At 40.2% G+C, this 24,347-nt stretch overlaps 1 protein-coding gene across 7 annotated transcripts in view; it reads right to left on the reverse strand.

The window, feature by feature from the left end:
* The window catches only part of PLD5 (phospholipase D family member 5), a 270,448-nt gene that overhangs the window by 146,884 nt on the left and 99,217 nt on the right, over nucleotides 1–24,347 (reverse strand). For 5 of the 7 annotated variants that reach the window (XR_006289726.1, XM_043543331.1, XM_043543332.1 and 2 more), the window contains one exon: nucleotides 23,800–23,936. Coding sequence is in view for 5 of the 7 variants with exons in the window: in XM_043543331.1 (XP_043399266.1) it covers nucleotides 23,800–23,936 (137 nt within the window). In the remaining 2 variants the exon portion in view is untranslated. Of the gene's footprint in view, nucleotides 1–12,940; nucleotides 13,018–23,792; nucleotides 23,937–24,347 lie in introns of those variants that run through there. The other 2 variants (XM_043543334.1, XM_043543336.1) reach the window with 2 other exon arrangements.

Raw genomic sequence — 24,347 nt, forward strand, 5'->3', positions numbered from 1 at the left:
TTTCCTGGGGATGAATGAGTCTTAACCAGAGTTAGTTGGCCTGAGGCATAGCTAAAGGCATCATCTTTTCCTAACCCATAATTAATGCCCAGAAAGTGTCCTGTGCTACAATTATGACTTAACACTCATGCTTGTCTCATCTGGATGGCATCAGGGGACAGCAAGTTAGATATTAAGACAAGCTAAAATAACTCAAACAATTGTCCATCTTCATTACCAGAGTATTAGCCAATTAGTTCAATGGACTTCTTTTTATTTAAAGACCAATAAAGTTAGACACACCATCACCACTGTGGATTGCCTGGAAGTCAAGGAATTGATAGAGAAATAGATGTTTAAACAAAAAGTAGAGTGCATTAAATGGTCAGTTATTCCCAGACAAAAACAAAACAAGGCCCCTCCCTTTTTTTTAGCTTGTGAAGATATCCAATAGGCTTTGGATCTGACCCATAACGTCCATAGAAAGTCTTCCATTGTCTTCAGTGGGCTTTTGAATCAGACCCTAAGTCAGTCAAAACAAAACAAAACCCTAAGTCAGACACTTTAATGTTATTTTTAAATAAGGTTCCAAAGTTTGAGCTAGAGATCTGCAGACATTATTGTTCCTATTTACAGATGAGAAACTGAGAATAAAACAAGACCGTAAAAAGTATAGAAATTCACAGTAAAGGTTCCACAAACAACTTTAACTCTAACCCTGTATTTCTGTAATGGCTCACTTATCTTGTGGCATACAAGGTACATAACAAGGGCTGGTGGGAAATCAGAGATTACATTGCTCAACAAATGTACAGCAAAAGTGTAGCTGGACAAATACTGTGAAAAATCATTCAATACATACATATTTAAAAACCCACAACATACTATATTAATCATATACTATTGAACCAGTCCTAACAATAACTATCTACCCACACAGTACTGTCTCAAGTCAGGGTTAAGAATCAATAAGGGTAGTATAATGGACTACTATTGTGTGTATGAGGTTAAGTGGGCTCTCTGATTTACAGGGGGACTGTGGATAATTGACCATGGTTTCTGAGAATAAAAGGTAAGATGTTAGAGATTTTCACTATCAATAAGTGATTTAAGGCTTAGGCAAATCTGATTTGTTTGGTGGGCATACATGATGGGCGGGAGGAGGTTCCTTGTAGATCTGTCTTTATAGTAAGTGAGGCAGATGTAAATTGGGTGTTTAAACAAAAAAATAAAAATAAAAAAAAATAGTGGAATATTTCCAAGCCCTGCCCACAAACCATGTTCTACGCATTTGAGATTACAAAATGAGAAGATGCTCACAGTGGCTTGTGCAAATATTCAGAATATGCTTGTGCATGCCATGCTGGCCTCCTGGCTCAACTGCCCCTCTGTGGATATCAGATGCCCCACTGGACTCTTTAATCTTTGTTCACCTGCATTGGGCTTGGATGCCCTGTTGGACTCCTCTGCACTCCTTGGGTTTTGCTTCTATTGGTATTTGCTTATATGTCTCATTAAGCTCTGCGTACTCCATCTCCCCTCCCCCCCTCCATCCCCAGGTGTGGCTCACGTGCTACTCAAGTATATTGTGCAGATCTTCAGAATATGATTGTGCCTCTCCTTTCTTGTGTGCTTTGTCTGGAAGTGAAATAGTTAATGTTGATATTAATTTATTCATTCATTCATTACTTCTATATTAACATATCTCTGAGATCAATGGGACAGTTCACACTTCTCAGAGCTATTGTTTCAGGGTGTCTGCAGACCCAGACATAAGGACTAGTCACTTTATCTTTTAAACAACAGCTTATATTTTGGATACCAGGATGACAGCCATCTGAAAAAGTAACATCTTACTAAGCTGACAAAACCCCATGTGATCTCTTAAATGAGGTCTAAGATTCATACTGAAAACGGAGACGAAGTATATTGTTTTAACTGTACCTAGTATAAAGGACAGCACTTCAGAGAACATGTCATCTTCACTTTATATCTGAGCAGTATGTCCCATTTTCGGGGATTGAGAACTAGAGAAATTTTGGGGTTGTGGGCCCAAGGAGTTGGAAATTATGGGATTGTGGGAGGGGCAGAATGAGTGTTTGGTACTACCATGTTTTTCTTTACTTTTCAACTCCTGATTTCGGGGAGTGCGAGACATCCTTTGAAACGGTCCTGGACATAAACTAACAAACAGACACTCTGCAATTTCAAACTATAGAATTGAGAGATAAAAAGAAAATCAGTATGACTATTTAATCATGTATTATTTTCTGATCAAAGGTGGCTGGCTATACCAAACCAGAGCAGTGTGCTAATTTCATATTCCCTTTGAAATAAAATCCTCACATCATTTCACTTTTTACAGACACCTTTTAAAGAAAAAAAAAAACCACAAGAACTTCATCAAGCCAGTATTCCACTGGCAAAGGCAAAGGCAATAAGCTATCTTAGAATCCTAGAAACTTAGGACTGAAAGGGACCTTGAGAGGTCATCAAGTCCAGCCCCCTGTGCTAAGGCAGGTAAATCTAGACCATTCCTGACACAGACAGGCGTTTCTCTAACTGGTTCTTAAAAACCTCCAAGGATGGGGATTCCACAACCTCCCTTGAATGCCCATTCCAGAATTTAACTATCTTTGTAGTTAGAAAGTTTTTCTTAACATCTAACATAAATCTCCATTGCTACCAATTAAGCCCATTATTCTTGTCCTACCTTCAGTGGCCAGAGAAACACAGAAGTGTAGGGCTGGACGAGATCTCAACAGGTCATGTAGTCCAGTGCCCTGCACTCATGGCAGGATTAAGTAATAATCCTGACAGGTGTTTGTCTAACTTGTTCTTAAAAACCTCCAGTGACAGATTCCACAACCTCCCCCTGCTGCAATTTGTTCCACTGTTTAACTACCCAGAAAGTTAGGAAGTGTTTTTCTAATGTCCAACCTAAACTTCCCTTGCTGAAGTTTGAGCCCATTGCTTCTTTTCCTATCCTCAAAGGTTAACGAGAACAAGTGTTCACCATCCTCCTCATAACAGCTTTTTATATACTTGAATATTGTTATCATGTCTTCACCCCCGCCAGTCTTCTTTACTCCAGACTAAGCAAACCCAATTTTTTCAATCTTTCTTCATTGGTCATGTTTTCCAGACCTTTGATAATTTTTGTTACTCTCTTCTGGACTCTCCCCAGTTTGTCTACATCTTTCTTAAAGTGTGGTGCACAAAACCGGACACAATACTCCAGCTGAGGCATCACCAGTTTTGAGTAGAGCAGGACAATTACCTCCCTGTGTCTTATCTATGACACACCTACTAATACACTGCAGAATGACATCTGCCCTTTTCACAACAGCAGCACACAGTTGCTTCATATTCAATTTGTGATCCACTTCAGCTTCCAGATCCCTTTCAGTAGTATTACCACCTACATATTTATTTCCCATTTTGTATTTGATTTTTTTCTTTCAGAGTGTAGTACAGACTTTTGATTTCAGACCTGTTTTCCAATTTATCAAGGTTGTTTTGAATTGTAATCCTGTCCTCCAAAGTGCTAGCAACCCCTCCCAGTGTGGTGTTATCTGGGTTACACCTTTCTGATGCTCTGGAAAGAATCAAAGGGTGCCACCAATTAACATGCCCTGCTGAGTGGGGCTTACATGGTATTCAGTTAGTTTCCAGTCTTAGGGTTTGGGGTTTTTTTTAACTAAGACTGTGGTATCTAAGCTGTAGCAGGGACCCCTCCTAGTGCTTTCTTGAGCATTGGGGAGTCTTTGTTCATCAGCAGAGCAGAGGGCAGCATTTAAGTCCTATATTATCTGGGAAAGGTATACAGAATGAGTATTCTGCACCAAAGTTACGAAGTACTGATATACAGAGAATCAAAATAACAGTGATTTTACAGAAGGCAGAAATGCTCAAAACTCTGCATTCCAGCTGTAAGAATGCACCAAAACTCTCATGCAGCAGGGAAATATTTTTAAAGCCATTTCTTGGCTTCTTGCCCTTCAGCAGAAGGAAATTTGCATTTTTACAGAATTTCTGCCTGTCAACACTAAAATATTTGAATGGGCTTTTCAGCTGGGCAAGGAGGATTTAGAGATGGTCAATGGACTATTACAGCAAGTTGCTGGTGGGGGGGCGGGGGCGGGAAATTAATAATGGTTGATGAGTCAAGAGAAGCCAGTTGACCTGACTAGACTTTGCACTCCAGAGAATATTCTATGGATCAATTTCATCTTTATTAAAAGAGACCCACACATGTGATTTCATGACCAATAGGCTCCGGGCAGTAAGGAACATTAAAATCCCTATCATTGCTTGATCTTAATAATGGGAAGTAACTTTTTCAGAAGTGTATAAAAGAGAAAGCATTACCGATTTCAGCGTTGTCTCCCATATACTAAATATAGATGCAAATTCTTTTTAAAATGTAGAAATACTGGATCCAATAAACTCCACGAGCTCCACTGGTGGAAGCTGGCAGAACCCTGGCACTAGCAGGAAGCCTACTTTGGAGGAGGCTGCAAAAATGCAAGCTGCCTGCAGCTGCATCAGGGGACAGGAGATAGTTGCACAACCTACAAAGTAAGCAGGGCTAGCCACCCAGGGATGAGGAGATGTCAGGAAGCCTGGGAGATGATCTGCACATCTCCCAGAAAGAGTCCCTCACAGGGCTCCTATGGGGCCCCAGCCAGAGTGTAAAGCCACCATTCCCAGAAAAGTTTTTACTGACTATTCTTCCCCAAAGGAATGAGTCTGTTCTTGAACATCCTGCCGTGATTAAATTAAGCCCCAGGCTTAAAGCAAGAGGCAAGAAGAGGGAAACACGGATCCCTCTCCTCTGCTTAGAGCAGAGGGACAGCTATCCCTCCTCACCTTGTCTCCGTTAAACAAAGTTCCCCCATATCTCTCCCTGCTCCTAGGTTGGGGCAGGGAAAGCTGCACTTCCTGTTTCAAACCGCTTGACCTATTGATCAAACCCAATAACTGCAGTCAGGCAAAGAACCATTATTAGAAGTATAACAGCATAAATTCTATAACCCCAAGTCTATGTCAAAGATGACATCCCATAGGCACAGTTATCTGATAACCCATCATAAGATGCATTCTGCTCTCAGTAACACCTGTACACACACAGTGAAGTAAATGAGCCAAATTCTGCTTTCAGTTATACTGATTTGATTTCAATTGAGTTATTCCAGATTTGCACCACTGTAAATAGTGGGATTAGCATTACCTCTTGAGGGTAAGAGAAGATAATTTAGCCTGGAGGTTCTTAAAAAAATACCATATTTTATACCCTTAATAGAGCCATTGATTAAACATGACCCAGAAAAGCCCTCATGTGAAATCCTAAATGAAATACAAGGGTGCTGCTGGAGCTAACAAAGTCATAAACAGAAGAAAGGGAAGGTGGGGAGAGAGAGAGAACAAGGATAGAGAAGTGTATCAAGGAAGGAGGGAAGAAAATCAATGAAAAGGGAAAGGAGAACAATCAAAAGACTCCATCTCCTTGCAAAATTTCATTAGAGCCTCCAGGCCAAGAGAGAATTAAGGCCAAAGAGCAGTAACATTGCCTCATCTCACACATCATGTATTGTACAACTTGTTCAAGCCTGATCCTGTCTTTCTGAGCATTCTTGGGCTTATTACCTTGCAAAAAGAAAACCTGCATAGAGTAAGAGCTAAATCTACTTCATGTGCTGGGGGTGGTATGGTGTGGGGTGTCAGAGAGGGCTGTTCAACCATGTATCCCTGCTGCAATCCCCAGAAGCAGATACAGGGCTCTATGTAAATTTGTGCAGGGTCGGGGTTTGTTTTTTTGTTTTGTTTTGTTTTTTTTTGCATTGGTGTTAAATTTGGGAGGGATGAGGCAGGGAGTTGTGTAGACTCTAGGAAAGCATGATTCCCAAAAAGCTAGGATGTCTGCCTGCAACATATAACAGCTAGAACAAAATATCTCAGAAATCCCCCAAATTTACACAAAACCCCAAGGTTACAGAGTTAGTTGTGCAGCTGTACTGAACCAGCATAAATACATCACATCTCCAGCTTTGGATGCCCATCAGAAATAACTCTAATCCCTAAATTCTTTTCAGAGTTACTGCTTTCCAGGATAAGGTCCACCATCAAATAAGCGTGACCTATATTCCTTGTTCCTAGATGTATGAGCCTGCATTTGTTTGTACTGGGAAAGCTAGAAAACAGGAGGCTGAAGTGGGCAAGGAAGATTTCATTGCTAAAACAATGGGCTAGGACTCAATGCAGTCAGCAGAGTCTGACCCTTGCTATGTAAGAGGAGCATTATATTTTTGTAATCCTCAGGCTATATCATGGCAGATGGGACTGGAATCAGTAAATAAAGATTAACCTTTTCCTGGCCCTCCTGTAATGAAGGTGATACACATAGTTCCAGAAAACAAAAAACAAGAAAACCACCCTAATCTTTACCAAAAAAAGAAGCCACCTGAATCCTTGTGTCTGAAGGGAGCGCCTGTATTTGGTGGCGAAAAGAATGGGCCCACTCGCTGAAGTTTGGAAACAAGGATCTAATCGTTCATCTTCTGGGGATGCCATACTCCCTTGCAGTGATAGGTTCTCAGATATTACATTAAAAGGTGAGAAGGCTGGATTAGATTAGACATTGAGAAATCTACTTTTGAGTACATACAGCCAAAGTCCCAAATGGCTATTCCGAGTGAAAACTCCCTGGAACATATTTTTATGCTCAATTCTCCAGATCATGCTACGAGATTTTAATGAAACCACGAAAGATGAGGCAACAAAGATTAATGAGGCTTCATCTGAAAAAGAAACAAAAGTGGACACATTCTGTTGATTAAACTTATCTGTGCAGTACACCTGATATTCTATTTATTAAATCAAATGCAAACAAAGTGTTAACAACAAAACCCTCATCATTTCATTCTCATTAGCCTTGATACTGTAATTGACAATCTATAGGATATGCTTCTTAACCATTATACGTTTGACTTGTTTGTCTATTTAAAAAGTGTCCACACTCTAGACATGAAAGATTTTTTCTTAAAGGTACACTGTCAGGGTAGAGAAATATATGTTTATGTTACTAATAATAATTTTGATTTCATTTTGTCATTTCCCCCTCTCACTATTTCTCTTAGCTTTGACAACAGACTATCAGTTTCACTTTTGATTAGTCACTTTTTGGTTATTTTATCTTTGGTCCTCTGGGCCGCTGACACACTGTTTGGGCTTATTTGTTTCTGTATATCTAGAGGTGTATAATACACCTAATCATGGTGATGTCTGGGCACTGTTTCAATTAGGATTTTTATTTTTTTTTAAAAAGTCCATGTCTACTGATCTTAGTTTTCTATTTACAAATTCTATATTTTGAGCCAAATTAAAATTTTTGTTTAAAAATTCACCAATTTATTTATAAATAGGGCTGTCAAGCTATGAAAAAAATTAATCTCAATTAATTGTGTGATTAATTGTGCTGTTAAACAATAATAGAATACAGTTTATTTAAATATTTTTGGAGGTTTTCTACATTTTCAAATATATTGATTTCAATTACAACACAGACTACAAAGTGTACAGTGCTTGCTTTCTATTTATTTATGATTACAAATATTTGCACTGTAAAAAACCAAAAGAAATAGTATTTTCAATTCATCTAATTCACCTAGTATTGTACTGAAATCTCTTTATCATGAAAGTGCAATTTACAAATGTAGAATTATGTACAAAAATAACTGCATTCAAAAATAAAAATGTAAAACTTTAGAGCCTACAAGTTCACTCAGTCTTACTTCTTGTTCAGTCAATCACTCAGACAAACAAGTTTGTTTACATTTGCAGGATATAATGCTGCCTGCTTCTTGTTTACAGTGTCACCTGAAAGTGAGAAGAGGTGTTCACATGGCACTGTTGTAGCCGAAGTCGCAAGATATTTATGTGCCAGATGCGCTAAAAATTCATATGTCCCGTCATGCTTCAATCACCATTCCAGAGGACATGTCCCTGCTGACGATGGCTTCTGCTCGATAAAGATCCAAAGCAGTGCAGACTGACATGTTCATTTTCATCATCATGAGTCAGATGTCATCAGCGGAAGGTTGATTTTCTTTTTAGGTGGTTCTGGTTCTGTAGTTTCCGTGTCGGAGTGTTACTCTTTTAAGACTTCTGAAAGCATGCTCCACACCTCATCCCTCTCAGATTCTGGAAGGCACTTCAGATTCTTAAACCTTGGGTCAAGTGCTGTTGCTATCTTTAGACATCTCACATTGGTACCTTCTTTGCGTTTTGTCAGATCTTCAGTTTATGTGTTCTTAAAATGAACATGTGCTGAGTCATCATCCGAGACACTATAACATGAAATACATGGCAGAATGTCGGTAAAACAGAGGAGACATACATTCTCCCCCAAGGAGTTCAGTCACAAATTAAATTAACGCATTTTTTTTAATGAGCGTCAGCAGCATGGAAGCATGTCCTCTGGAATGGTGGCAGAAGCATGAAGTTACATACGAATGTTTAGCCTATCTGGCACATAAATACTGTGCAATGCCAGCTACAAAAGTGTCACGTGAATGCTTGTTCTCACTTTCAGGTGACATTGTAAATAAGAAATGGGCAGAATTATCACCCATAAATGTAAACAAACTTGTTTGTCTTAGTGATTGGCTGAACAAGAAGAAAGACTGAGCGGACTTGAGGCTCTAAAGTTTTACTTTGGTTTGTTTTTGAGCGCAGTTATGTAACAAAAAAAAATCTACATTAGTAAATTGCACTTTCATGATAAAGAGTTTTCTCGACAGTACTTGTATGAGGTGAACTGAAAAACACTATTTCTTTTGTTTATTTTTACAGTGCAAATATTTGTAATCAAAAATATAAAGTGAGCACTGTACACTTTGTGTTCTGTGTTGTAATTGAAATAAATATATTTGAAAATGTAGAAAACCATCCAAAAATATTTAGTCCCTTTAAATTGGTATTCTATTGTTTAACAGTGTAATTAAAACTGTGATTAATCACAATAATTTTTTTTAGTTAATCACATGAATTAACTGTGATTAATCAACAGCCCTATTTATAAACATTATTAGAATATTTTTCTAGGTACAGAAATATACAGCATGTGCCCACTGGAGGGTAAGCATTTGCCAACAAGTATCACAGAACGGCACCTGGAGATATGCCATATATAATATGGAAGTTAAATAGCAACTGGTATCTATTAACAATTGCTTCCTTTCTAATGGTGGCCCTGGTACACAAGGACACTTCAGTGGGGGTGAAAGTCAATGGTGTCTTTTTTTGTTTGTTTGGTTCGTTTTTGCCCATGGCATATCTTTTGTCTGGGCTTTTTCTGACAGCTCTTAATGCCACTGTTTCAGCTTACTTGTTTTTAAGTGTAAGTGTTCTATTCCTCCATTGAATATACAAGGCATTTGAGGCTTGTTCCTAGAAGTTACTGAATACTTGTCAATGGGAAACTGGAGGGAGCTGTGCACTTCCCACTATACAGTGTTAGGCCCTGATGACTCCCAGGGTCTTCAGATCAGGCCTTCACCTCGTGGAGGCACCAATATTTACTGTTTATATGGGACTGATAGCCTAGAACTCATGAGTTACAACCTGGGGTTTGCCAGGGACTTGCTGGACAAGTCACCTCTGAACCAAGTTGTGTATGCCCAGCACCACTGAGAATCAATCCTTCAGGCGCACACTCAGTTTCCCCATCTGTAAAACTGATTTAGTAATCCTAACATACCTTCCTCACTGGGGATTTGAGAAGATTCATCAGTGTTTGTAAAGCTCCACATAAGTGGTATTATTACGTAAGTAGGAAAAATGATACTTCATTAGTTGTTTTCATTTTATTTCTACATTTCATTGGTGCTCAGATAAGCCCACAAAGAACTTTTTTTAGTGAGGACTAAATGTTGCTGAGAAATACAGTATCTCAAGACAGTGAGAGGGAAATTAGTTGATTTTTTTAAAAAACCAGGAAATAGTAATGTATTTTTCTGTCATATCATATGGGCTGTTTTATATGTTTATGATCTTTTGCCATAGCATGTTATGTGGAAAAAAAAATTATTCACTGAATATATGTAATAAATAAAGTTAATTTTAATGGAATAAATGGTCAGATAGCAGTACATTGAGAAATGTGACTATTGTTGCTATCATGCCATCAGCCTATGTCCTCATTTATTTTTCTTTCAATTTATTAATGCATCTTTTCTTGATTTATGTATCTTTCAACCGTTTACTTTTGTTTCTTGATGCAGTTTGTGTAGGAGTTTTGATACATGGCTGTATTTGCTAGGTCATTGTCAAGAAGAAGAATATTTTTTGTTCTTGAAATCACATTTCTGTATTATTATTGCTATTAACTAAAAGAGACTTGCAATAAGAAACCCCCAACCCCACACAGAACAGGATCAAAGGGGCCACTATATGCTGCCAGCATTTATACAATCCAACAATCCCTTACATTTAATGCCCTTCACGCAGAGAACAAACAAGATACTTTGTGAAACAATCAAGGAAATTTCAAAGGTAAAAAGCTCTGGCAGCAGCTATTTGCAAGCTGCATTGCTGATTCAGCAGACATACTGTAGCTAAAGATGGTAATAAAAATCCACAAATGAAAGGAATAATGTACTCTTGAAGCATCTATTCCCAAAAGATATAGGCCATACTCAAATTACAGAAACACAGTGTTATGGAAATTCTCCAATATGCCCTAAGAGTGCTAACATAGATGCCCATAAGAGGGCTGATACCTACAGGAGTTAATATCTATAATGATGCTTTTAATAAAATTAGGGATTAATTATGGCAAGTCTATGTTGATTTAGATGCCATTAAGAACGGAGAATCGATGGGTCAGACTCTGGCCAATGCAGGGAGAGTAGAATGAGCACCCCTAAAAGGTTGCACATAATCTATACGCTGCAAAGGTATCATTACTATTCCTATTATTGGCCCATATTTTAGCCCTAAGCAGTTGGGCAGTAATACTCTTTCAGAGTCTATTAAATAGCGTTAACTGAGATACTAATAACTGCCCTGTACAGTGAAATCTGTGAAGTATCTTTTAATAGGAAACCTCCTGTCTTTAGAGACAGTACCAAAAATATCCTCAAATGTACCGAATACAGTTCTACTCTGCCTTTATTAGGCATTCACCTCTGTTATGGAACTGATTTTTCTATCTACCTTAGGTATCTGTATGGCCCACATCAGTGCAATTTATGCTCACATCACCCCCATGAAACAGTACTTACTTCCCTGTCATCCCCATTTTACGGATGAAAAAATGAGGTACAAGACGACTAAGGACAGAAGACACCACTGTGATCATCTAGTGTGACTCCTTTCTGTCACACACCATAGAACTTCTCCGAATTAATTCCTGTTCGAACTAGACCATATCTTTTTAGAAAAAATCCATTTGTGATCGAAAGATTTCCAGTGATGAAGAATCGACCACAACTTCTGGTAAATTGTTCCACTGGTTAATTACCCTGTTAAAAAATTGTGTCTTATTTGTAATATGAATTTGTCTAGCTTCAGCCTCCAGCCATGGGATGATGATATAGCTTTGTCTGCTAGATTGAAGAGCCCATTTTCAAGTTCTCATTTCCCATGAAGGTACTTATAGACTGTGATCAAGTCACCCCTTAACCTTCTCTTTATTAAGCTAACCAGATAGACTGAAAGAGCTTAGTCACTACAAGGCATGTTTTTCCAATCCTTTAGCCATCCCTGTGGCTCTTCTCTAAACCTTCTCCAGTTTATCAACATCTTTCTTGTTGACACCAGAACTGGATACATTATTCCAAGGTCACACAGCGAGTTTGTGGCCAAGCAGGGACTTGAATCTGGGTCTCCCAAGTCTCCAGCTAGTACCCTAAATTTTAGCTATTCGTCTTCACTAAGTTTTGTCATTCTTTTTAGTGATCACATAAAAGGCAGAGTTCACCGTATATATAAACAGCACTGATGATTTTGGAAGAGAAACATTTGTGTAAAATTAGTTTTCAAAAAATCTTAAAATGGTTCATATTAAAATACAATACAATTTAGCTATTATAATAAAGAACTTTACATTTAAACTTTTGGCAAGTATTTGTGCATGTTTCATATCTCTAAGCTATTAGTTTTCACATATTCTTCTCCAGTACTCAAACAGTAAAAACAAAACTATCATGTTAGACATTGACTCAAGTCAAACGACAAAAGAAGATACCCACCAAGTGACAAAGAACAGTGTAAAGCAATTCTAAACAGCGAGTATAAAGAATGATGCCGAGTGATCAATCAAGATAGATGAGCTACATGATAGATGAGTTTAGCTATATTCCAGCCAGTCTCTACTCTAACTGACAAGAGAGCTCCAGGTATCATGTGTGCTCCTGTATGAATGCAGTGCATTCATCCTGAGAGCTGCAAGGGTTAAAGAGACCTTGCTCTTTTCTAGGAATCCAAGCTAGTGCCATTTAACATACCTTGCCTCTGTCGCTGGCTGTGTGATGTAAGTTCTCCCCTTCTTGTTGGAGGCCAGGCAAATCACCAATGGCCATGTGAAGAACCATTTCAGTACTATGTGCAGAATGAAACCAACTTTGACACTAATCAAATATGATGTTGTCATAAAGATAAGATTTGCCACTCCAAGCATTTCAGGAAAGCACATGTCATTAGACAGAGAAAAAAAAGAGATGGTCTTCAGAGGGGTGTTTGCTAGCTAGAATTTCTTAAGATATTTTTAAAGTCAGGATGACAGGAAGAGATTTCATTTGTGGGAAAAAATGGCTCCAGATGAAATAGAAAAAACCAACAGTTTTGGTAATATAGTGGACTGTCACAGGGTCTATGCCGGCACTCCCACTTTTGTGCCTGCACCCGGTGTTTAGGCTGGTATAAAAACGAGTCCCACCACCTTCTTCAGTGGTTTCACCTTTGTGTTTTTATTTACAGTGTTCTTCTGCAGTCCTGATTCCCCCAACAACAATCACACCACAGACCCCTCCCAGGGTCTTCTGGCCCTTGAGGTTCCTTCCAGTAGGTAAAGAGACAGAGAAACAGCCCTCCTGTCTCCTCCCTGGCCACCCCATCACTGAGATTTTCCCAGGGCTTTTATAGCCCTCCCAGTCTTTAGTCCAGCTGTTCCCACTTGGCCCAGCTTGTTGCTCTGAGCTAGCCCTCATTAGGGCTTGCAGCTGGGCTCCCTGCTGCATACCCATGTCTCTCTACCTGGCCTTTTGACCAGAGACCGTCTGCAGCCAGCATTTTGGCAGGGCTTTAAAGGGGGTTTTTATCCCTGCCCTGCCACATGGACCAAGACCTCTAAATGGTCTTTTTTTCCACAGACAAGACAAGAAGGGATCAGAAGTGCCAGGGCGTCATTGATTGTAGCAACTAAATTTATCTTTAATTAACAAAAGTATTAGTTTAAAATGCTTTAAGGGGATGGGGACTAGGAGTTTTAATCTGGGTCTGCCATGTGGAATGGTTATGCCTTTAAGGGACAGCCCCCGGTGACAGCAGTGCCCAGGCTAGACTAATCATTGCTTCCTAGATATGTAGGGCTGGAAAGAACCTTTAAAGGTCAGCGAGTCAAGCCCCTACATTGGCAGGACCAGGTAATCTAGACCATTCCTGACAGGTTTTTGTCTAACCTGTTCTTAAAAACTTCCAGTGATGGGGATCCCACAACCTCTCTTGGAAGCCTATTCCAGAGTTTATCCATCCTTACAATTAGAAAGTTTTTCCTAACATCTCACCTGAATCTTTCTTGCTGCATATTACACTCTAATTAGTTCTTGTCCTACCTTCAGTGGACAACTGAGAACAGTTGATCACTATATCCTCTTTATGGGAGACTCTCTCATATTTGAAGAAATATCAGGTCCTCCTTCATTTTTTTTTTCTTCAAGGATAAACATGTCCAGTTTATTTAGCCTTCCCTCATAGGTCAGGTTCTCTAAAATTTTTTATCATTTTTGTTGCTCTCCTCTGGACTCTACAGTTTGTACACATCTTTCTTAAAATGGACGCAGTACTGTAGCTGAGGCCTCACCAGTGCAGGGTAGAGTGGGACAATTATGTCCCATGTCTTACATACAACACTTCTGTTAATACAACCTAGAGTACTAGCCTTTTTTGTAGTTGCATCATATTGTTGCCTTGTTTAATTTGTGATCTGCTATAATCCTCAGGTTGTTTTCAGCAATATGACACCTAGCCAGTTATTCCCCATTTTGTATTTGATTTTTCCTTCCTAAATACTTTGTACTTGTTTTTAATGCTTATGGCCCTGGCACTTGGAGTCAGGCAATTACATCAGATTCCACACTTTAATTTAAGGGGAGAAAAGAAATTTCCTAGTGCTCATAGCTGCAAAGAAAAGCTTGAAAATGTGACCCAGTGTAACTGAAGCAGAAATATCTGCAGACAGCCTGACAAAACACCTATGAGAGGGGCTAACTGCCCCATGCATCTCAATGGAGTGTTAACTCCAAGACCCCCAGCAGAGGGACGTGTGTGTGGCAGGAAGATAAGGGTGCAGTGGGTCCAGCTCACCCAACCAAGCAGATACATATTCCAGGATTTATCCCATCACCCAAACGAGTCCCCCTGCCACCATTCTTGCTCTCCAGTGGCGAGGGGAACTCTGCTGCTGCTCGTGGGGTAGATTTGTCATCTTCTCACATTTGCGGTGCTTCCCAAACCACCCAACAGCAGCTTCATCAGCAGATTGAAGGGGCCTAAGGCCACCATGAAGTCTGGTTAGTTGACATTCATCGACAACATGTGCCATTGACTGACAGATAACACACTCACAAAGTGGGTCATCACACAGACCCCTTGTGTGGAAGTTCAGAACCTGTTCAGCAGAGACCAAAGGTGACATGGCAGGTCAAATCCTGGTGGCTGAACCATCAGATCAGCAACAAGGAAACCATTCCAAACATCTTTAGCTGGCCACTCATCACGCCATACGGTTGCTGCTGACAGATTCCGATCTGGCAGTTGAGACTACAATGGGTGCCTCAACGTAAGTCATGCTCTGGGGTGACTGAAAGTATCCGTGTACTGTGGGAAACCTGGATTGGCATGTAGCTTTTCCATCTGTCTGGCTGTAGACTCCCTGTGATGAATGTGTTGCTCAGAACTGGTAGCCAATGGAACAGGAGTGGGGTGGATGATGCCTGTGATGATGATCATGGTCGAGTTCAATTCAATATTGACCAATTTAGTGTGAGGTGAACGACACCACTCAGAATTCCGCTGAGGAACAGCACAGCACCAGGGCTGATGTGTGAAGTGTCTGTGCGCCAGCACCCCTGCGCCCCTTGTCAAACCAGCTAATTTGTTGATTAGGTTATTCCTAGCCTGATTTTGGAAGCAGTTTTTTTTGGGGGTAGATCAGGGGGTTCCATGACACCGCTTTTACTCCTTGGGGACGGCAGCTCCTTGGCACCGCACTCCAAGTGGTAAGTGAGCCAGTCACAGGAGGCACCATGTCATCATAAGCCTAAGGGCCTGGGATTGTCTTCATCCAGCTCTGCTTAGTTTAGGAGCACACTACTCAAGGAGGAATGCCAGGAAGCATTCTGGGATTAGACATAGCCTAGCCCTACATTTAAACTCAGAGCTCATTATATGAGCAATAAACAAGACTAAATCTAAAACTATGACACGTTCCTCTTTGATTCATTGCTCTGAGGGTGGAGAAGTGATTAAAAATAAATGGTGTCATTGGCAGATTGTTACTGGAATCATAGGCAAAGAATAAGCTTTGGTTGAACAGTCAAAGAACCTAGGGGTAGAACAAAAATTCATAGATTCTAATGGAAATTTTAACTGCAACTAATGTCATTTCCTTAGAAAACAATACTGAAGATTTATCTAGGAAGTTTAATCTGGACAAGTGGGTCACCGGCCACAAAGCAGGATAAAAAGACCCCCATAAACTGAACACATTGATCTACAAAGAGATAGGGACCTACTTTCTCAAGGTGACAAGATTTCCCCTGACCAGAGTCCACAAATGCAGAGCAGAGAATTGAACCAAATGCTGTTGTAACCCTTCGGCCAGGTGGAGTCAGCTGCAACAAGGGCTGGTTCAATATCCAGGGGTCCCTCTTAATAATGCAACACAGAACTGGCTTGAGCGCCCACCCAGTAATATGGGAAAATTAAACACCATCCCTGGGCGCCTCTAAGGGGCAATACTTCCCCACTCGCATGCACCGAGTCTGTGCATAGCAGAGAAAAACTAAATAAAAAGGGGAAAGGAACCTGGCATTAATCACAACCACGATTTGAACACATCTGACCATGAGCAAAACTCCCACCTCAGAGTACATTGGGCAGTGGCCATTGCCTCTGTTTCTTACCTTGCAGTGTGAAAGTCCAACAAACAAATGTCCCCTTAACACACCACACTCCACTCTCAGCTGCTGTCCTTGGTCAGCGAAGACCCAGAGCTCACAGGTGCATTCACGTGAGTTCACCTCCCACCTGGCAGGGAGTGGGGGGGGAAGGAACACTGAACAATGCCCCTGCTGCTGCTACTGCAATGGGCTCATGGTTGCTGCTGTTCACTCTGGGATGCTGCATGCTGCCTCTGCTGCACCGGTATTCACTCTGCTGCTGTCATTTGTTGTGCCACCATTCACTCCACCATCCCGTTGTCTGCTCCATTGCCAACGGCCCTGTGCAATCACCACCTGCCTCCGCAAGTCGGTCTCTTGAAATTCCATCCTGCTCTCCGTGATTTCAGAAGCTAGTGGGGAAACCTCACTGCTAGTGCAGGCTGGGCTGTCTCTTCCACAGAAACACTGTCCCGCAGCAGGTCTAAGGCTTAACACTTAGACCTGCTTACCAGTGATTTCAGCTCTGGTGATCACTTAACAAAACAAAAGACCATCGAATAAGACTAATCAGCTCTGTCTTTAAACACTGGAGAGGAGCAGGTCAAATGGTGCCTAGGACTCAGGCAAAGCCCACACCACCAGACAGAAACACCTGCCCCCGTCCTCTCTCCCTCCACTGGGATCTAGCATCTGAACCCCCTGATTAGCAAGTTCAGTTCAGTTGAGGATGAGCCCCCGCCATCAGAACAGGCTGAGTGCAGTTCTGTTGCCCTTTACTCACAGAATGAGGAAGCCAACATTTCATTACCCCTGAATTCAATACTGAAGTGATTTGTAACCCAAAATCAGCCAAAACTGATCACTTGGGCAACATAGCTCCGTCTGCTCATACCTAGGCAGAGTAGGTGTAAATATAGTCTGGTCCTGAAGCATTTCCCCCGCAGCTCATCATTAGCTGCCAGGGGAGAGCTCATTCAAGCCTTGCTCACACTCTTAAAAAAAGTCCCACGAAAACAACACAGAAATGTCCCTTTTGTCCCCAGCCAAGTGGGTGTGCAGAATAATAAGAAAAACTTACACTTTGGAAAGCACTAAACCACCGCTTCATCTTAATAAACTCAGGGGGAGACCACTAGGTTCAGCCGGGACTCTGAGGAAGACAGTGATTCATGAATTCAGAGAAAACTAATTAAGGCCCAGTCTTGCTCCCACAATTGAACCAATGATAGTCTTTTTATTGACATTAATGGGAGTTGGATCAGGCCTTGAGCCAGGCACCCTGGTAAACTTTTTTACTTTTATTTTCTCCTTTTTGAAAATGTTTTGCATAGGATTGGACTAGAAAAATGAAACCCTATACCCTGAATTTGGTTATATGGCTAGAGAAGACAGAGCAATGTACACTCTAAAGTTAAAGGATTATCGTTAATATCAATAGGCATTCTGTTTTCATACATCTTCTTAAAAATAAAAAAACACAGCTGGTTACTGGTCGACACCTGCAAGGTTCTAAACCACCTCCACTGAGGTGCTGAGCATCTTCAATTCCCTGTCAATACAACGGGGGCTTGAGATGCTGACCAGCTTGCAGGAGGCACCCAGCTCTTTGCAGTATCCAAGCCATAGGACTCTTTTTGTTACTGGGGGAAAAATAATGATGATGGCAGGCCATAAGGGTAATCTTAAAAACAAGGAGTTTTACAACTCATCCCCCAAAATGGGAGAAGGCATTTTTATGCTGACTGGCTTAAGTGTATGGTAAACAGAAATTTTGAGTTGCTCTATAACAGGCATGTTTTCAAAATCATGAAAACCCTGCTCTGTTTAGACAGTCTATTATTATGCCTGTCACATTTTGTATGTTAAAATTAAAACCAATAAATAAACACCCCATCAAACTTGTAGAACTCATGCAGTGCTAGAGAAAATCTCACTCCTCTCCCCGGATCATCACAATTTATCAGAGACACAACAGTTTTAAGACAAAGCCATGGAAGCAAGCACTACAGTCTGCTCATTTAATGTCATAAAACCTTGCTTTAGTTTATAGTAGAGAGGACATACATAAAAGAGGTTTATAAAAACAACAGAAAAAATAAGCCATAGACTTCTATTTATCTTCTCAGAATACAAGAACAAGAGAACAAATATAGTGTATTTAAAATATTTTATTTTAGCTGTGGAACTCACTGCCCCAGGATATTATTGAATCCTAAAACCTAGCAGCATCCCAACAAAGATTCAGTGCATCCACAGGTGCATTTGAAATGATACAAGGAATCTAAAGGATATATAAATACTCATGCAGTGATGGTCCCATCAATTTTCAAAGCCAGTGTGGGAAATGGCAGGAGGCTATCCCATCCTTCCTAGACTATGTCTACACTGCCCTGCAGGTTGTATTACAGGGCTGTGAATGGCAGTGTACACCAGAGTGCTGCACTGTAACTCCCGCTTCTGGATGGTGTCAGTGTGAACTAAAAGGTACCTACTTTGCATTAATGTAGTAATCTTCTTCAAACACAACACCATAGCAGAGTGGCTGTGGCAGCATGTGTGGTAACTCAGGTTAGTTCCCTGAGTACAAACCAGCCTGACCGATTAGGTACGTACTTGTGTGTGTAGCCTGAGCCATTGCCCATGCCTCCGCAGCCATACTGCTATTTTTAGTGCACTCGCTCAAGCAGAGCTAGCACGTGTCTGTGTAGTAGCCATTCTGGGTGGCATCCTTCCAGCTGCTGTGCAGACATATCCTAAAAAGCACCACCCCGTGCACAAACACAGAGGCAAATTTCCTTCAAAACAAATACACCCCAAACCCCCACACAAAGGCAGATTTCCAAAAATCACTTGCCTTCACCCATCACACACACAAGCGAGCTCTCAAAACAAACAAATCAAAAAATTAACCACCATACCCCTCCACCATGCCCTTAGAAACATGGGCAAAGGCTCCACATAGCTTATTTTCCACTCTATTTCTCTTCCACACTGCTTCCAAAGAGCTACTAAAGGGAGCAGTCAGCCACCTAAGCCAACTGCTGCTGCCATTCTAGAGGCTCTCCAGACAGACAGTGGAAATCTGGAGAGATAAAGTTGCCCCATGCCCTGCAGGAGCCCCAGCAGCCTCTGTCACCAGCACAGAGGAGAAGATGACTCATATTTAACAGATGATGCTGTAGGGACTGGATCAAGGTTTCCTGTGACACCTCAGTTTAGACAGCTGAGACACAAAGACCATTTTTTGCTATTATGATTTGCCTTTGTTTTTCCCCTGGATAATTCCACTGTAGAATTACCAGCCAGTTTCAGTAAGGCAGTAATGTCTTGGCTAACAGCACATCACAAACTAACCAAGATTTATTAATAATGGTTCTGACATTAAAGAGTACTATCTTCAAATTACAATAATCTAATTTTATAGATGCACTGCTTAATGGACCCACAGCAAGATAGGCAGAGTTCCCAGACTGCTAAGCATCTCCTCTTAACCAGCTGCATCTGTCAGTGCCTCTCAACAATATTCCTGTGTGTGTGTCTGGAGAAAAATTTGTAATAAAAAACAACACGCAAACTACAACAAACTTTCTAACCTGATGTGACTGATTTTGTTAATGGACTTCTATTTTTCCACTCTCAAAGTGCAAATTCATGTTATTAATTTCAATAAAAATGATTTAAAATGACAACTATATCTGTTTTTCTAAGCAAGGCATCCTGAAAGTTCATAAGGAAACAAGTACATTTCATTGGGCCAAATCCTAGAAGTTCTGAAAGCCCACATCTTCCACTGCAGTCAACAGGCATCGCAGGTGCTCAGCACCTCTCCGGAACTGGTCCAACTGAATTGAAAATAATCATTTTAATTATAAAGAGTATATCTGCGCCAGTGTGAGAGTCAGTGGAAGAGACTGGAAAAGAATGTCTTACATCTGGTTTAATACAGTTATACCTATCAACTGAGTTCAGTTGCAGCCTGTTAACAGTTCTGATCTAAACTTTGAAGCCAACAGCAGGGCATTTCTGATGAACTCAGAATCAGCTGGTTTTATTGGTTTGCCAGAGCCCGAGTTAATTGATCCTCAGATCAGGGGGCATGGCCTATCTATTCTTCAGGCATTAACCCGAATATAGTTTTCCGTGCTCGTGTCTGTTGACTTCAGTGGGAGATACAGGCTCTCAGCATCTCTAGGATTTGGCCCAACAAGAAGTGCTTATTTTCTTAGAGCTTTCAGAATGCTGCACTTAGCAAAATGGATATACTTATTTTTGTAATTAACAGTGCCTGAAAAAGACTATTTTGGAGTTGGATGGAGATGTTATTTTCAATTTTTCCTCTTTATGATGCTGGTTGGTAATTAATTTTGGCAGTGTCTATTTTCTCTTAATTGTTATCAGGATGTTTGTATTTTTTAATTAACTGCTTTTTTAAAGACGAAAATGCATTCAGAGGCTTGGGAAATGGGCCATTTTAGAAGTATGGAAATTAAGGAACAATGAAATGACCTTCAGTGTTTTAAAAATTAAACATTTTTTAAAATAACACACATTAAACCTTTTCCAATTACTAAACCAGCAGAATGAAACTGGCTTGCAGCCTGTAACAATCTGACCCTATGTTGCTAGGGTCACGAATGACCTCACTTTCAGCAAGATCCCGGTCACCAGTGGGTGGCTCAAAGAATGCAAATAATATACTCATATATATTTCACATTTCGTTCAAAAATGCTTCTTCTATGACCTTTTAATATGCTGAGCAAAATCTGTTCTGTATTCCTATAAAAATACCAAATTAATAGCATACTGCATCACTCTCTTGACATATGTTTGTTACACAGACTCCCAACAAGAATGCAAAAAACAGTGAAGACTGAGACGATTTGTGCAAGGTACCCAATAAATGTCTTTGCACAATAAAAATGAAATGATTAACAGAAGCCATGCCTGATGTTGAAGGAAGCATCCTATCTAGAGAATTTATATTCACAAATAGCCATTTTATGTAGGTTACATAGAAATGCTTTTTGCAGAAGAGATCTGAGACTCACAGATTAGTCTTATTTATAAATGCTACAAAAAACATTCCTAAATGGGGCTGGTAATATCCTGATCCCTCTCGGTAGCTATAAAAAAGGAGACCAACACCAAGAAAACGAGGCAAAAATCTTTGTTTTCACTTTGCTGTTTTTTTGGAATAAGTAGTTTGTTTGGTTTTTTTATATCCGAATTCTCTCAAGACAAATTATGCTAAAAATCTCAAAGTTGAAGATGACTTCCAAGAGAGACATAAGCCTTAAACAAAACTTTGAGAGTTTCATCTGAGCAACAGCAGCATGTCCCCTACACAATCTCTAGGATGCTTGAGCTATTTAAAAGACAAACTTGAGTCAAAGAACATACACAATCTTACACTGCACATTAATTCCATCTAGAAAAGGGAGCTTTGGATTTTTCACCAGTCTGCATCAGCACATCCTGCACATGTAAACTGCAGCTCCTGAATTTCAGCAAAAGTACTCAGACAGCTGAAATATAAAAATTCAATAATTCTTGCCTTACTTTTTCAGAGTGCTTACCCAACATAGTAATGATATGCCATGGAACAGCAACTGATCTTGCACCACATTAGTTAAGTCTACAATATGTTAAATACTTAAGGGTGCCCAATTTCATCACATCCAGGAGGATAGGATCACAATCCATGTTAGCAGGTGGTCAGCACTTTAGATACTGTAGTGACAGATGCTATTAGAAATACCTTGGGCAAATTATACAGACAGCATCGGTGTGTTTTCTGGGCCAAGTATTAGCAGTTAGATCATGCAGTGAAAGACAAAGTCTGATTTCAATTTCATCACTGTAATTGCAGAGAAATCCCATTGACTTTAAACATATTAGGAGTTAATGGGTTTTAAACTGAATTTACACCAGCAAAGATTAGAATCTGGTCCTCTGACCAGAAAGGAAGAGAGGGTGGTATGTACCAATTAACACAGAATAGTACATAGATCAATATTATTCACAAAGAGAGATTAAGCACAAAGTACATTTTAGCCCCATTTGTTTGCAATTACAGCTGTGAAAAAACAAACTAAATAATAATAATACAGTTATTATTTATGTCATGGCAGTGACCAGTCTGTGCCAGCTATGTCCAGCTGGGTTTTGCCCCACAGATCTCACAACCCAAGACAGCAAACAAAGGCAAATCTGGATATAAGGGGTAAAATATTCTGAGGTTGTATTTGCCTATTTTTAAAATACATATTAATTATCCGCTCTGGCTCTGTAGCTAGCCATTGTCAGTTGGCTAATTTCTATAGGCATCATGTGAGAAGTGGGTCTTGGAGGAGGGGTTTTGAAGAGGGGAAGGAAGTGTTCTTAAGACCCAAGAGGATGTTCCATGTGTAAGATGGGGTATGGAAAGAGGAGTGGAGACAGTTGTGGAAGAAGCAGATGATTATGACTTGAAAATACTGGCATCAGTCACCGTGGAGAGGCGCCGAGCAAGACAACTGAAGACAAGAGTGGATAAGTAGAGAGGGAACAGTTGTGAAGGGCCTTGATGGTGAGGACAAGAAGCATGAAATGGATGGGTTGAAAATGGGGAGCAAATGGAGGGCTCCAGACAGAGCCCTCTATCTAATCTAATCACCAGGGTTGAACAGAATTTGCAACTGGGCTGCACTTCAACAGAACTCTGAGTGAAATCAGAAGACATCACAGCCACCACCCCCTCAACCACTCTTGTTCTCATTATATGAGTCAGTTATGCTTGGAGTGTGTCACAAAGAACTATCTCATTTGCCCTCCCCAAAATCCTAAGCACAGTGGTGTGGGTGTAATGAACAGTAATTGGTTACACTGAAGGTAACAGCGCTGCAAAAATGTTGTCAGTCTTGCTCAATAGCGTCCAGGGGAGACGGATATGCAGATCTATCAGCTGTGTGAACCACCTCAGTCCTATTCTCTGAACTTTCACAGGTATGGGCTCAGGTTGGCCAATGCACTGACTCTCAAAGCCAAGAGTCACATCTTCACAGCATAAAATTTAGCTTCCAGAAGAGTCTCCAAGAGAAGCAACATTAAACTGGTTACAGTCAGTGCAGACTGGTGCACTGAAGAATTATGAGAAACTGACAATAGTGTCAGTGGCCAAACTGCAAAGTGCCAATGATGATGACCAAAGAGAATAATCTATTTCAGAACAACATTATGGCTCTCTCATATTCATTCTGCCTGTGTATGAGGGGGAAAGAGAAAGCTTCAGGATTCTTATTCTGCTTTATTTTGCCAGAGTTAACAAACCAACTGTAATGTCATAGAATAAAGAGCACAGCATGCTGGGAATGTATTTTTTATTAAGCATCGTTATATAAACACATTGATGTCCTCGCCCGCCCCAAAAGAGAAGTTTTGTTTGTTACCTCTTACCGACAGTTATTTTGACAATTCTTTTCTGAGAGTCCATCCTCATCTTCTCCCATTATATCCACTGCTGAAAATATCAGTGCAACCAGAATCGCAAAGCAGCACACCAGTGCAAAGATCACAATGCATTTTTGCTGGGACTGAAAGAGATTAAGAAGATTAAAAAATATATATATTATATATAAATATAAAGTTTCATGGAGTGGGCATCATTTTAGTCAATGAACAGAGATTCTAACACTTTTCAATAGGATCTAAAACCATTTTGAATATATTCCTGACATAACTCGCAACATGAAACACATTTTGGGATGAAAATATTCTTTCAAAACCATCCTTTAGTATCATCTTCAAGTTTAAATTAAATGTAGCAGTTATTGTTAAATAATTCATATCACAAACAACATTAGAATTATAGAACTAGTTTTCATTTATACCATGATTAATGTATTATCCAATAAAATAGCCATTCCTGCATTAATTACTTTTTTCTGATTAGGCACCATAGATATGACATATTTGACAGTTTGGCATTGCAAAAGTCTTGAGAG

This window comes from Chelonia mydas, chromosome 3 (genome assembly GCF_015237465.2).
Source record: "Chelonia mydas isolate rCheMyd1 chromosome 3, rCheMyd1.pri.v2, whole genome shotgun sequence".
NCBI lineage: Eukaryota > Metazoa > Chordata > Testudines > Cheloniidae > Chelonia > Chelonia mydas.